Source organism: Amblyomma mixtum, chromosome 1, assembly GCF_055824585.1.
Source record: "Amblyomma mixtum isolate Tamu chromosome 1, ASM5582458v1, whole genome shotgun sequence".
NCBI classification, from domain to species: domain Eukaryota; kingdom Metazoa; phylum Arthropoda; class Arachnida; order Ixodida; family Ixodidae; genus Amblyomma; species Amblyomma mixtum.
Genome location: NC_143012.1, coordinates 2105578 through 2121282, shown reverse-complemented (window position 1 = coordinate 2121282; position 15705 = coordinate 2105578). Strand labels below are relative to the sequence as shown.

The window sequence follows — 15705 nt, the reverse complement described above, 5'->3', positions numbered from 1 at the left end:
ACATGTACCATTTTGTGTCCACCTCCTACAGACTATCCCGGGCCCTCTTAACCGCTTTGTGCTCCCTCGATGCCGGTCAACTTCTTTCGAGGCTTCTTTCTGCATTTCCAGTGGTTCTTTTGTTGTACCTTTCAGGTTTCTTTCCTGATTAAGCCAATTAGTTCCCCACTCTTTTGTTACGAATTGTGCTACTTCTTTCTCCGCTCCTTCCACAATGTCCGCCACTTGTTTGGTGGTCAGAAAGGTATTTTCCTCATCTTGACCTGTATCCAGCCTGCATTAACCAAGTAAAGGATGACCCGTTTATGGTGTGGGGACGCACTTCGTCCCCTGTGGTTCGCTTTCCCGCAATGCCCTCCAACTGTAGTTAGCTCCCCCGAAACGCACTCTTCTCAGTTTGGTTACTTTAACTAACAGGGGAGGGCGCTCGCGTCGCAGCGACACCAGCGCCACGGATGGCGTTTTGCTGCGCGCTCGCGGGGAGCGACGTTCTCTCAGAAATCAGGGTTGCCGTTGGTGGCTACTTTGCGCCAAATTGGCTACTTTTCGACCCCGTCTGGCGATGAAAATTTCTCGTTGGCTCCTTGGCTACACTCTGGCTGCTTTGAACTTCTATTTTGGTGCACTTACTAGCCTTTTTTTTTTGCAATTGCATATACAATAGCAAGCAAGAACAGAAAAGAACAATTATTTCCAAGCTTTGCTGTCCTCATTGTTGTCCTGGTCGCCTTGATGCGCGCGCGCGTCCTCGACGCATATATTCCTCCAACGAACTGGAGTCTGAAATACGCCAGCAGCAGAGAATTAGCGGTGCGCTTGATCGCGCATCATGTTTGACTTTCTGGCACGCAGCGGCATCGTAGAAGGACACTTGCGGCGAATGCCCTTTTCAGCACCTGGCGCAAGGAGCACTGAAAATTTTTACCCTTCCAATTTCTAATGCTGATGCAGAGCGCGTGTTCTCTTGCGTGAACTTGACGAAAACAAAGATCCGTAACAAAATGAAGCTCGACTTGCTTATGGCGATTCTGCGAATCAAATTTGGGCTGCGACTCCAAGAAAAAACAGCATCATCGTTTAACGTTCCTGCTGAGTTGTTGAATAGAATGTGCCAAAATTACTCCGGCAAGAACACTATCTACTCTAGATAAACTACGCGGACTGAACTTTTATTGATTTGCAACGTACCTGATACTTGAAGGCCGAGCAAGAGGCCAAAAATTCCGTGCTCTTTATTTACTCTGTGTTTTTGTGTTGATTCAAAATATTATTTATTGTTCATTAATAAAAGTTGCTTATAATAATGGTTCTTTTCTACTTGGCTACAAATTTGGCGCCAAGATCAGGTGGCGCGCGGCTACTTTAGGCTACTTTTAGCTTCAGTTCTGGCTCTTTTTGAAAAATTCTCAACGGCAACCCTGGTCTCTCTTCTCCTTGGGATCGGGAAGCGAGCGAACGTATCGCTCGCCGCTCCGCTCTTCGCCGGCGGGCGGCCTCGTGTGGAAACATGTTCCCCTCAGCTCGTCCCGTCCGGCCTCGGAGTTTTTCCCCTGCCCTACCGTGGGCGAACGTTCGCTCGTAGCCGTGCTAGTGAGTCGGACATCCTCGATTCCTCAGTGTATTTTGTTGCTAGCTGGCGTTATTGTTCTTATAGCACTAAATGCCTTGTTTGTGTCAGCCATTGTGTCGTTCCTTTGTTGCCGCAGAGCAAGGCCCGCCGTGGTCGGCGAGCGCTCGATAGCGCTCGCGGACACTACATTGGCCAAACTCCGTAAGGTGGGGGACCAGGTGGGCCGCATGATCCGCCGGGTTTCCAACAAACGCGGGGGGTTACGAAGTAAGGATGCCTTGCGGCTGGCAAACGCCTTTGTAACCAGTCGAATTCTCTATTCGACTCCTTATCTCCACCTACGGAAACAAGAGGAGGATGCGCTTGAGGTCATCCTTCGCAAAATTATTAAGCGTGCCCTTGAGCTCCCCATCACTACTTCAAACAGCCGGCTTATGGCTCTAGGGATGGTGAAGACTTTCCGGGAGCTCCGGGAGGCGCACCTTACAAACCAGTACACGCGCTTGTCGCTAACGGAGTCGGGTCGCCGCCTTCTTGCTCGAATCCATATCCAACACACCCCTCCAATGGAAGACAGGTTTCGCATTCCAGAACTGTGGAGACGTGCCCTTCACGTGCGGCCTCTTCCAGCAAACATGTCACACGAAGACCATAATGGTCGGCGCCTGGCACGAGCGGAAGCGCTTGCCCGACATTATGGCAACAAAACAGGTGTATGCTACGTGGACGCCTCCGGTCCTCACCACGGGGGATGGTACACGGTCGCGGTGGTTCGCAACAGCAACACAGTTAACGGCCTCACCTTCCGAGCCAGCAGTGTAACACACGCAGAAGAGGTCGCGATTGCTCTCGCGGCCTCACGTTCCAATTCAAAATACATAATCACCGACTCGCGAGGGGCCTGTCGGAACGTCGAACAAGGCTGCACTCCCTTCCTAGCCTATCGAATCTACCAAAATTGCATACGGGATACGGACCCCGCACACCGTTACCTTATATGGGCCCCTGCTCATCAGGGGTTGGCAGGAAACGAGGCAGCAGACGCAGCCGCCCGCGCGCTTTCTCACCGGGCTGTTTCCTCCTCCCCATCCGATCAGGAACCCGATTTTAATCCGGTCTATACATTCAAAGATATTACAACATATTATCAAAATTGTCATCGCCTTTACCCTAGCCCATGTAAAGGCCTGAAGAAGGCGGATGAGCGGCTCCTTCTCCGCCTTCTCTCCAATACATTGCTGTGCCCGGCAGCGCTAAAACATTTTGACCCCTCCTTTAGCGGCAGCTGCCCACACTGTAGTGTAGTGTCTTCTGACACCTATCACATGGTGTGGGACTGCCCCTCCAACCCCGCTATTCCCCCCATCCCCAACCCAACCCGGGAGGACTGGGAGGCGACCCTGTTCGGCTGCCACGACTTACAGGCCCAACAAGCCTTAGTCGGGCGCGCCCGGGCGGCGGCCACCGCCACTGGGGTCCCATACTAGGGACCTCTACCTAGTGTTTGTAAGGATCGGTCCCTTACGGGCTGATCCAGACATACCTCCTGTTCATTCTTAAGAAATGTTTTCATCACCACCACCACCACTACGTAGTGGGGTCCGCGCGGCTTTGAACTGTGTCAGCCGCGGTTAAGCGGGGAGAACGGATATATCTCCCCATTTAAAACCCCACAATTACCACTGCCGGAACTGTAGGAACCCTCTTCATCCGTTTTCGTTTTGTTTTACCTTTCATGAATATATTCGGTGACAGTGCTGCAGTCAGTGCTTGACTGTTGGTTTCCCGACTTCCACGTTATGCGTAGCGCACAGCAATGGGACATCCCACCAGTAACGAAATAGCAAGTAAAGAAAGCCTTAGGTGCGTTGCAAAGGAGTAAAGCAGCTAGTGAGGGTAAGCTAATAGCAGATCTCTTGAAGGACGGAGCGGAAATGGTGCTAGAAAAAACTAGTCGCCCTGTATACGCAATGCCTTATGACCTCGAGCGTACCAGAAGCTTGGAAGAACGCTAAAATTATCTTAATTCATGCGAAAGGAGACGCAAAGGACTTGAAAAATTACAGACCGATCAGCTTACTCTTCGTTGCCTACAAGGCATTTACCAAGGTAATCGCAAATAGAATCAAGGCAGCCTCAGACTTCAATCAGCCAAATGATCAGGCAGGTTTTCGTATAGGACACTCGACAATAGACCATGCTCACACTATCAATCAGGCTATAGAGAAATACGCAAAATATAACGAACCCCTGCATATAGCGTTCATTGATTACGAGAAAGCATTTGACACAGTGGAAACCTCAGCATTCATTGCAGAATTGGGGTGTAGAAGTCTCATGCGAAAATACTCGGAAGATATCTATAAAGACTGCACAGCTGCCGTAGTCCTTCATAACGTCAGCAATAAAATTCTAGCAAGGAAGGGTGTCAGGCAGGGAGACACATGCGTCAAGGATGGCGCTCTGCGGGTTGCCAGATAACGCGGTGCAATGACAAATGGTTCACCGTGATTTTTTCCTTCCCGACAGGGCCATGCGGACGCCACCGGCTACAACGGCCATCCTGCTAGCAGCACTGGGCATCTCACTAACCGGTGAGCACGGTTGCCGCACATCCTGCTATATTTGCCCATTCGGCACCGGAGGTCTGCTGCGTGCACGCGAAGGTTGTGTTCGCGCACATTGCATTGTGCACATCGGGCAACTTCCGCTCGTTGTCTATGGCCACGGCGGCCACCGATGTTCCATTCGGGGAGCCTTCCCTTCTTCACGGGCTTTGAAGGTAATATAGCAGCGCATCTTTCTAGTTTGTTCATTCACGTTCAAAGCCACCGGCAGGCGGCTTTATCGTTTTGTTTGTGGCGCGAGATGAGACCAAACATCTCGATTGATCGTGGCCACGAACAAATGCTTCCGCATTTTTCCACATATTGTAGTTGCTTTTGGTTCCTTCTCTCGAAGGTTCCTTGCCAGCTTTAAATTGAGCATGGCAATTTTGTTCTACGACCGCCGAGCACGCTTATTGCTTTCGCTGTCGCCGAGTCACTCAGTCCATTGTGGACGCAGGTCAGCCCAAAAAACAGTTATCTTTTATAATAGCAATTTCGCGGTCTTTCTCAGTGCCTGGACTGCTATCGCCATTGCGTGACATCTGTTGGAGGTGCTAACGGATGTCCTTGTCGCCCTTACCCCCTGAGAGCCGCAGCAGCCGTCCCAACCGAAGACGAAGTGCGAAGCAGCCGTCGTCTCCAGAGGCGTTCGCCTGAATACGGACTACTACCAGACCTCACGCGAGCAGAGGACTCCGCAGAGCCGACGTCAGCCATGACTACGACAGCAGCCCCCGTTAATTTGCACCTGTCCCGACCGCCGCCCACGTTCAACGGTTCACCGGGCGAGGATCCTGAAGAATGGCTGGAACAGTTTGAGCGTGTCGCCGTATTCCACATTTGGGACGACCACGCTTTCTTCACCCTTGCCAGAATTTGGTTCGAAAAGTATACGAAGCTTCTCTAGCGACGTGGGAGTCATATATTGGATAGTTCCTCAAAGCATTCGCATCGTCAGGAAAGAAACAGCTCAGCTGCTTCTACAGTCACGCATCCAGCACCCGAATGAGTCGGTGACCGCATACATATATGAAGATATGAAGCGTCTTTTTCGGTCTGCCGATCCTGACACGACGGAAGAGGAGAAGGTGGAGCTTTTGATGCGTGGTGCTAAAGAGACACTTCTCAGTGGTCTGACCCGCTATCCCCCCAAGACGTTCGCTGAATTCACCAGGGAAGCAGCCACAATTGAGAAAACCTTGGAAGCACGAGCCCACCATTTCCCTCGACAGCTCCAAGTTACCTCGAAAACCCTCTCGAATGGCATAGCATTCGGAGGTATACCCTACGGGAAGTAATCCGCGATATTGTGCGCGAAAAGCTGCGACTCCTGTTGCCATCTTCCAACCAGCCTCAAGTAGCGACCCTTGGGGAAAATCGCCCGCGAAGCAGTGAAGCATGCGCTTGGCTCCTCGTCGTCGACGCCTCCAGCTGAAGCTCCAGCCATGACCTACGCCGCTGTAGTACGCAGTCTTGAGGCCCAGCGACATATTCTAAGTCCTCTTCTTCGACGTGAACTGTTCCCGAACACCGAACCCCTGCCACCCACCCGGCCAGCCTACGAGCGACGCTAAAGCCCCTGCAAATACGACGCCTGGAGGACTTCCGACAACCGCCCGCTCTTCTTCCATTGTGGCGAAGCCGGCAATATTCTCCGTCACCGCCCGTACCGACGTATCGGTCTTCGTGTTTTTGCCAATAGGCCTGTTTACATGAACTCGATAGAGTCGAGTCGGGTTTGCTTGTCGGGTAAAAAACCAGTTTTCGGGTTCATGTAAACGCTGTCGGTTCGAGTAAAATAAGCCGCAGAGCGAGTAGAATTAACTCGCCTGCAGTGGGTAAGTTAACTCGAAGCATCGAGTCGAAGAGTCGGGCTAGCGGGAGGGGAGAGGATAAATACGAACCTGTTTTTCGCCTGCGCTGTTGCGCCTCCAAGACAGCGATGACGGCCGCCATCTTGGAGGCTACTACTGCACCACTCTCCCGCTTTCGCTGTTTGACGCTTGGTGTCGCTGGAGTTGCAGCGGTCTCGACTCGCTAAAATCTAGTTCGTGTAAACACGCATTCGTCGAGTTGGGCTGACCTTGCTCAACTCGATCCCCTGACTCAACCCGCCGTTGTCGGCTTCATGTAAACGCCGCTATTGACGCACCCCGACCACGCTTCGGCAAAGGCACACGACTACGTAGGTCGAGAGGAGCATGTGCCTAACTAGCTTTCCCGCTCATCATCGCCGTGAGCCTAGCGCTTCGTGTCGCCACGCCGTAGCTACGCCGCTGCTCTTCGCGGAAAGCCCCCCAGCTCGCACAGGGGAAACTGAAGAAAGCAACCTTTGGAGGTGAGGTTGCTCACCAGCGAAACGACGGAGATCCTCCACCGACCACGCCGTATGTAGACGCCGCACACAAACACCAGCTCGACCTCGACATGATCCGACATCGGAATGACTCCGCCACAAAAGAAAGCCCCGACATCATTACCCTTCATTCACATGCGACGAACGCAAGAGCCAGGACATCTGACTTAGAAGTGGCTGTCGACAGCTGCAAATTGTTGCCGCTCAAGTCGGCGTAGGAGCCGATTGTTCGGTGATGAACGGAACATTCGCCGCGCAGCTCAGGAAATTCACGACCGCTTGGGACGGCCAGCAAAGCCGTACCGCAGGAAGCCGCCTCGCGTTCGGGGCGAGGCGCAGCGTGAGTGACCGTCAAGAACATATCTATCCAGCGACCTTCGTGGTGCTACTGCGAAGTGATCTTGGGCATGGATTCCCTTAATGAGCATCAGGCAATCATCGACCTGCGATCCAAGCTGCTTTCGACGGACGAGGCCATCCCTTCGATGAGAACTCTGGAGCATCCCATTGCCCTGAATTTTCTGGAGGAACAAGTGAGCGCCCCAGTCCGCTCAAGCGTCATCGTCGCCTTAGGCGCCACGGAAGCCGATAATATTGAAGTTATAATCGAGAAGAACATGCGATTACATCTGGACCGAGGAATCGGCATAGCAAGAGGCATCGCAAATTTCCGCAATCGCCAAAGTGAAGTACTGCTGATGAACTTCAGCGAAGAATACCGGCACGTTAACAGAGGAACGACAATTGTTTTATTCGACGAAACATCCGACGTACGAGGCACCTTCGCTCTCTCCGACCGATCCGTAGAGGATTCGCATAACCAAGGGAACTCGCCCACTTCCGACATCAACGAAGCCCTGCCCCGGACCAAAGAGGATCAAATACACAACCTTCTTCAAAGCTACAGCGAGTGCTTCTCGTCGTCAACAATAGTCCGACAAACGCCGATTGCCAAACACCGCATTGGAATCGACGAACACGAGCGACCTCTTCTCCAAGTCCCCTACCATGTGTCTCCGCAAGAACGACAATGCATCCGGGATCAAGTGGAAGAGATGCTTCGTGAAGACGTTATCCAGCCGTCCAAGAGCCCCTGGGCGGCACCGGTTGTTTTGATGAGAAAGAAGGATGGCACACGTCGGTTCTGCGTCGACTACAGCCTCTTCAACAACATAACAAAGAAGGATGTCTACCCCTGCTCTGTATCGACGACACCCTCGACCGTCTCTGCAGCGTAAAGTACTCCTCGATGAACCTCAGGAGCGACTATTCGTAAATAGAAGCTGAAGAAAGAGGCCGAGAGGAGACCGCATTCACCACCCCTGATGACCTCTTCGAGCTCAAGGTGATGCCATTTGGACTCTCTCCCGCGCCAGGAAGATTCCAGCGGGGTAATGGATACAGTATTGGCAGGTCTGAAGTGGCAGATTTGTGTATTTGTCTCGTGTACTTGGATGACGTCGCTTTCTTCGCCCCGAACTTTGATGACCACCTGTAAGGGCTTCGAACAGTGCTGGAGGCAATCACGTCGTCCGGGCGAACCTTGAAAGCAGAAAAGCGCCACATCGCCTATAAAGAGATGTTGTTTCTAGTCCACATAGTAACCGATGATTGAGTATGCCCAGACCCACTGAAAACATTCGCTATCGCACTGTTTCCGCCACCGACCGACAAGAAAGCTGTGCGTAGATGCGTTACCGACGATTTGTCAAGAACTTTTCGCGCATCGCCGAACCTCTGACCCAATTGACAAAAGCAGATGTTCCACTTCAATGGGAAGCGCTGCAAGCGGAAGCCTTCAACGAACTTCAGCGTCGTTTACAGTCTCCTCCGGTCCTCGAGGACTTTGCTGAAAACACCGGGACTGAAATTCAAACCGACGCAAGTAATGTGGGCCTAGATGCCGTTCTTGTTCAGAAAAGCGACAAACCGGAGAAAGTAATCGCGCATGCAAGCGGTTCTCTGTAGAAGGCCGAGGCTAACTATTGAAGGAGTACCTGGCCATTGTCTGGAGTATGTCGGAATTCCGCCCCTACTTGTACGGATCACCATTCAAGGTGGTCAGCGATCCCCACGGAGTGTGATGGCTTGCCATCTTCAAGGACTCCTCCGGGCGCCTCGCTCGATGGAGCTTGCGCCTCCAGGAGTTTGACATCACCGTCGTCCACAAATCTGTACGCAAGCAGGCCGATATGGGCTGCTATCCTGAGCCCCTGTCGAGAAGCCGCTGGAGGAGGACGATGAGGACGCCCATTTGGTCCCGATAAGCACCAGCGACTTCTCGCAGCACCAATGCTCGTACCCCACGTGCAGCTTCTCATCCAGTATCTGGAAGGCAAGCTTTTTTCACCCCCAGCAGCGTCCAAGCGTGGTTTATCCTCTTTGTGTCTGCGAAACGGCATGCTTGTGATGAATAACTTTTGCCCCAACAAGACCACGTACCTCCTCGTCGTTCCGAACAGCCTACGAGAAGAAATTATGCAGGCTTTATGCACGCATTATTATGCACGCAATTAAAAGGTAGGTCTGCGCGAATGACGACGAAGGACGCCGCCGATCAGGCCAGCTGGACTTTTGAAGTCCATACCACCACCGAGCAAGCCCTTTCAACATTTTGGAGTGGAACTCCTCGGCCCCTTCCTAAAGTCAGCATCGAGCAACAAGTGGATCATCGTAGCGATCGTCTACTAGACCCGCTACTGCCGGGTGGTACTGCGATTGAAGTCGCAAAGTTTTTTGTCGAGCATACCCTTTTGTGTCACGCCGCCCCGGAAGTTCTCATCACGGATAGGAAACGGCATTTTTTACCCCTGCCTTTTACCTTGTGGGCTTTGCTGACGATATTACAGCACTGTTGTCGGGTGGCACAGAAGCCGAATTATTTTCGCGAGCCAATAAGTTCCTGGAGTACCTTCACGAGTGGTCAAGAAATAACCACCTGAAAGTGAATTCTGAAAAGACGAAGGCCGTCTTATTCCGAACAAGAAACAAAACTGTTCACACCAATTTCACCCTATCGCTAGGCAAAACAGTTGCAATAGTGCAAAACATAAAATGCTTAGGGGTAATGTTCTGAGTGTCTCACCTGGGACGGGCAGGTCAAACATGCTCGGAAACAACTGAATCGTTTCAACGGTCTTATTTGGGAACATAAGGACACAATTCCGTCTCAAGTAAAGGTCCTCATTTACTAAACATTATTTCTCCCATCACTGACTTACTGTCTCACAGTTTGGGGAACGAAGACACAGCACGACATGTCCAAACTAATAACAGCACAAAAGCGTGCAATCAGACTAATGGCAAACGTATCGTGGCATACCCACGCACATCCATACTTCATTAAATTTGGCATCCTAAAGATCACTTTTTTGTTTCCTTTCAGATTGCTGTCAATGTACAAAGCTGCGGTTATAACTTAAAATGAAACCACTCTCTTGCTTCTAAAAATATCTCGTTATCCAACCGTCTATGATACCCGCTCTCATTTTCCTTGGTCACTGCCTCTTTGTCGCACCAAATACGGTATGCAATCATTATCTTTTATTCTGCCAAGATACCTGAACATTATAGGAAATAACAACATATCGCTAAGAGACATCACAGTAAAGAGCCTAAAAACCATTATGTACGTTTTTGAAGACGTTTAGCTAGAACTTGTTCTGAACTGCGACTAAAACTATAACACGGGTGAATTCTGCTTATGTTGTACACTTGGATGATTTGATGCTTTTTGTTTTGAGTATTTATTTATTTATTTATTTATTTATCATCATACTCACAGAGCCATTGTCTGGCATTACAGTGGGGGGGGGGGGGGGGGGGGGTGAAGAAAAAGTACACAAATGTCACCGCGTGCAGGTGGTTACAAAAAAAAAGATAACATTGAGATAGAACGAACACGGAATTATTATACATAAAAAATGTCACAGCATGGAATAAAATGAATTATTTGATAATATGGCCACTACTTCCTCGGGCAGCTTGTTCCATTCCGAAACTGTTTTGGGGAAAAAGACATTTTAAAAAGGTCAGTCCGGCATCTGTATTCTTTAACTTTAAGTGAATGATCTCGTCGTAAAGACACGTAATCAGGGTTGGCTATATATTTGGTTCTGTCTATTCCAGTTATAGAATGAAATATATTCTGAAATAATTTTAAACGCAGAACTTTCCTACGTTTTTGAAGTGAGTCCCAACCGAAAGATTTTTTCGCGCTCGTTACACTAAAATATCGTTCATAGTTATTGAAAACAAAACGAACGGCCAAATTCTGAACTCTTTCTAGCTTTTGAACGTCAAGAAAGGTTTTCGGATCCCAGACTGTGCAAGCATACTCGACTGTGCTTCTAACATTTGTATTATACAGCACTTCTTTAGTCTTTTAAAGGGGAAAGTTTAGCGTTACATCGCAGGAAGCCTAAAACACGACAGGCTTTGGCAGTAACGAAATCCACGTGACGATGCCAAGACATTGAACTTGTTAAATATACAACAAGATATTTAAATTCCAACACTGAAAGCAGTCTGCTGGTATTTATGTTATGAGTTAGAATATGGGGAACCGTCTTTTTAGTGAAACACATATGACCAGATTTTTGTAAATTGATATGCATTCCCCAGTTCTCACACCACTGGGTCACTTTACACAAATCCTGTTGTAATGCATCGTAGTCACTTTGATCGTTAATAATTCTATACAATACACAATCGTCCACAAAAAGACGCATGTATGAAGAAATACCTGAAAAGATGTCATTCATGTAAATTATGAACAGTAATGGGCCCAAGACGGATCCCTGAGGCACCCCTGATGTTACAGCCACCTCATGCGACTGTTTCCCGTTGACAACAACACATTGACGCCTAAAGCTCAAATATTCCTTTATCGACCTAATAACGTTCGCTAATAATGTCGCTTTTGTTATGAATGTGATGCTAATGTTGAAATGTCATTGTAAATATTTAATTCATGTTGATACTTTAGTTCCCCCTTTTTTTTTTCTTTCGACTGCCTCGTCTGTAGCTGTCTTCTAAACAACTGAGGCAATACGTGTGGGCAGTGTGGGCAGCGAGGCAGTGTGGGCGCAGGGTGCCTCTCAAGCTGCATTCAAGCAGCTTTTTTCCCTGCTTCCTCTCTCTCCCAGTGATATCTGTACCACTAAGAGCGACAACTAAACAGCTTCTCTTCTTCTTCTTCTTCATTCACGGCCGAGCTCGCCCAAGCCATTCTGAGATACAGCCACACAAGCCACCGGCGGACTACTGCTTACCACCTGTAGACCAACGTCTGAACAAAGCCATCGCTGACATGCTGGTCATGTGGATGCCGAACACAAGCCCTGGGATGTCATCCTCCCTTACGTCGTCTTTGCCTACTATAGCGCAGTGCAAGAGACAATCCAGATGACACCGTTCAGGCTCGTATATGCGGCATTGGTCATTCTCTACTTGACATTCATGGATCCCTGGGATTCGTCATGTCACTACAGGAGCAGCGCTTAAGCGATGCGCCGCTGCCCTGCGGTGGCAGGTGCTGCCACCGGTGCGGCTTGTGTGACCCACGCTGCTCTCCCCGAGCGACCTCTTGCGACCAGTCATTATTTAACCGCCACCTGCCACGGTGGGCAGGCTGTGATGACGCCACAAGGCCACGCTACCTAGGTGGCCCACATGCCCCCCAGTTTGCTTCCCTAGGGCATTTTTCGGGGATTTCTCGCCCACGGTCAACGACGCCGACAACAGGCGCCAACGACGACGCCGGCTTTTATGCGACATAAGCTCCTAAACGCTGTCGCGTTAAAACAACCGCGGGTGAATATTAACAACGTATGAACTGCAATAGACAGCCGATCAGTCAAGCCGCGCCAGCTCATTGTAGTCCATTTATATTTGCCCTGTGCTGCTGCAAATGTTCTCCCACTGCTGCTGCCTTCACTGTTCAATCTCGTTCCACGTGACACTCGCGGTGGTGCAGGAAACCCTCATACAAGGGCGTATCCCCGCCCAAGGAACGCCTACCAGCTCGCTCACGCGAAGCATGGAACCATCTAATCGCCAAACCTGGCAAGAAGACTCAAGCCCTTCTCGCAGGTTGGGCAGAGGAAGTCACTCCCAAATGGCAGTCACGACCCTGCATGACCGCTTAAACAACGCTATCAATAAAGCTTGCTCTTACTACTACTACTACTACTACTACTACTGCTACTACTACTACTACTACTACTACTACTACTACTACTACTACTACTACTACTACTACTACTACTACTACTACTACTACTACTACTACTACTACTACGAAAAAGTTTACGCACTCACGACGCACGACAAGGCAGACAAGACAACACAGGCTGTAAGCCCCTGTGTTGTCTTGTCTACCTTGTCGTTCGTCGCGCTAAACTTTTTCGTGATGCATTACCAACTAGCTCAGATGTCGATCCTTCTACTACTACTACTACTACTACTATTGCGTATCATACATTGCGTATCAGCAATGACGAACTTTTCCCCGGCCCATATGGCACGAACCGCCAGAAACTCTCTGCCGACTGCCAGTGCGGTGTGCTCTGCGGTGTGTCCCTATCGCGTGGGAAAACGTATGTCGGGCAGACAGGCAGCTGTCCAGACATAACACTCAGCGAACACGCTGAGGTCGCTATAGAAGCATGTACGGGCGTGCGGACAAAAGTAAACGGAGCAGGCTAACATTTCTCACGCACTGTCTAATCGAAAATGGCAACTGCGGTATGCGCGGCGTGATAGGGGATGCTTCCGCATTAACACATAATAAACGGGCTCTTCAGCACGGACTGCGATGTGCCGTCGGCCATTCAGTCACGGACGAACCAGCCGCCATCCCAGTCTCCATAAAAAGTAAATGACGACGACAAAAAGAAGCCTCCACCGGGGCCTGAAGACGCGCCAAGTCACACACCGACACCCATCGTGGGCCGAGGCAGAGAAAGAGCGCAGAGCACGCACGGCGCAAGACGGTTCCGCGTGTCCTTGCTGGCGGACATTTTGAGGGACGACAACGAACCGGAGAACTCCAGAGAGGCGATGAAATAGCGGAACCGGCAAATGGTCCTCGGAAAGAAGACATGCATGCGCTCCGCTGTTCGCGATGCCTGCTGCGGTTCCTCTCTCTGGCGGAGCTAATTGGACATTAAAGCTTGATGGCGTCCCCCGCGCTTTCCCGTCGGGAGCTGCGGTTTTATGCGCGCACATGGGGCTTGCCGAACGACCAGCCCGAGTTGGATGCGGCTGCTCCTTTTACGCGTTTCCCCTTGGCGGCGAGGACGGCGACTTTTTCTGAAGCTCGGCGCGTCTTGCATCATTGATGCGCAAAGCGTGACTTTGGGGCGAGCCTTCTCTTTTAGACCCCGTGAAATGGCGGGGGCTCTTTTTGCTGTCACGTCTGCCTTGTTTGCGCTGTTTACAAGGAAGCGGTGTTTGGCTGAGGCAGGGCTCCCTAACGCTGCCAGTTGCGGAAATGCACGCGGGGGAGCCGCACCCGGTAAACCGGGAGGCCTCTCTCAGGTCTGTGTAGGATCTCTACACGAGTTGCGTGCACTGGAGGCGCTGCTCTGCCGCCAAGCTTCTCGAAAGCGCACGTATTTTGGCGCGATGTAGCCAAAATATGTTGGGCCACAGCGCCGAGGGTAACCGCGTATTGGAAATTCTAAAAAACTGATATGGATATTCGCTACGGTGGGCTGCACGCCTCTCACTAATTAAGGATACTAACAGTAATAGTTGGAAAGTAAACTACTCAGTATTAGTTAACCAGTCTGCTAGTTAGTACGTCTTAGCTGAACTCTGACAACGCTATGCCGAAAAATAGCACCCTTCTGAGAACTCAGAAAACCTAGTTTAAAAATTGCTGAAAGTCTTAAGTGAAACACCCTGCGTAGCTAATACACATGGGCAAGCCACTCATTTTCAACGCGAGACACTCTGTGTGGGCGAACGTGGCGTCCAGCGGTGACGCATCTTATCTTTCTTTAGCAAATACAGCGATCCCGCTGCCACGACGGACCGTATACGAGTCAGATAGGTGCTTTAGTGTTCCTCCGGTCGAAATTGATTCAAGCACCAACCTTTAGTATTTATTTCAGTGAGCCCATGTACGCCGACAAAATTTGCGTCAGTACCTGCAATAGCCTTAAATTCTTCCCAATACTTTCTCAGGCTACGAATAATGATATTCACAGTTGAGAAATTTGTCTGAACTCGACCCCAAATTGGCTTTGAACTCTCTGAAAGTCGAAATTCGCGTACAACTCTGTAATTTAGTGTCGATTTAATTGTTTAAATCTAATAATAATAATAATAATAATAATAATAATGTTATTTTTGAAATGTAATAATAACAGTAACGATGCCTTAATTTTTCGTCACACGGATGATGAGGGGCACAGATGAAAAGATGGGATTGTGGCTTGACGAGCTCTGGCCTCCCCGAAGAAAAATACACGATTCGTCAGAAAGCAAGACAAAGAGTTCAGCATGACAGCCGAGAGCGATCAGGCAGATGGAGAACAATGAAAGGAATATAACGAGGCAGCAACAAAATAAAAAACAGCTGTAGCGCAAAGACGCAACGACTTCGGAAAAAAGATACACATAAAATCATGATATTTCGCATTAATAGTTATGCCCACTCATGTAAAACAAAAAGAAAATGGGTAAATCTTTCTGTTGTATGCGCTCAAGAATGAAGTTGTGACTCTGGCGGAGGTTCAGTAAGTGTGCCTAAGCTTATGTTGTGCCTAACAGATCCGGCTAACTGCGTAGCCTACACTGCGTGCACTAATTGTAACGCTCCGTTTTCGCCGATAGCCGAAATAATGGGACAAACCTTTTCTTCGCAGTGAAAGCCACGTGTTGACAGGGAGTGTGATTTATCGAAAGACGTTTCGGTGCAAGGATGCACGATGCAATGGCGGCGGAAAGAGCATCGTTGCCAAGTCCCTGTGCAGACTATTACGCGAAACAGAAAATAAGTACTGGTTAGAAACTCGAACTATCAAAAACACCACTGATGCACGAACTTCCTGCAGGAAGCCTATAGTAAAGAGGGTCGCTCAGCATGTTTGGAAGCTGGGTCATGGATTAATCTGCAAGAATGCTCTCATAATTGGATGGGGACGATCAAAAAGAAGAAA

General features: G+C 49.8%; 1 protein-coding gene across 4 annotated transcripts in view; it reads left to right on the top strand.

Annotated features, from left to right (window-relative positions):
* LOC149365232 (lactadherin-like) overlaps nucleotides 1-15705 on the top strand; it is a 194220-nt gene that overhangs the window by 138583 nt on the left and 39932 nt on the right. For all 4 annotated transcript variants that reach the window (XM_089541175.1, XM_089541163.1, XM_089541156.1 and 1 more), the window contains exon 3: nucleotides 4100-4164. In XM_089541175.1, the coding sequence (XP_089397301.1) occupies nucleotides 4104-4164 (61 nt within the window). In that variant the 5' untranslated portion in view covers nucleotides 4100-4103. The remainder of the gene's footprint in view (nucleotides 1-4099; nucleotides 4165-15705) is intronic.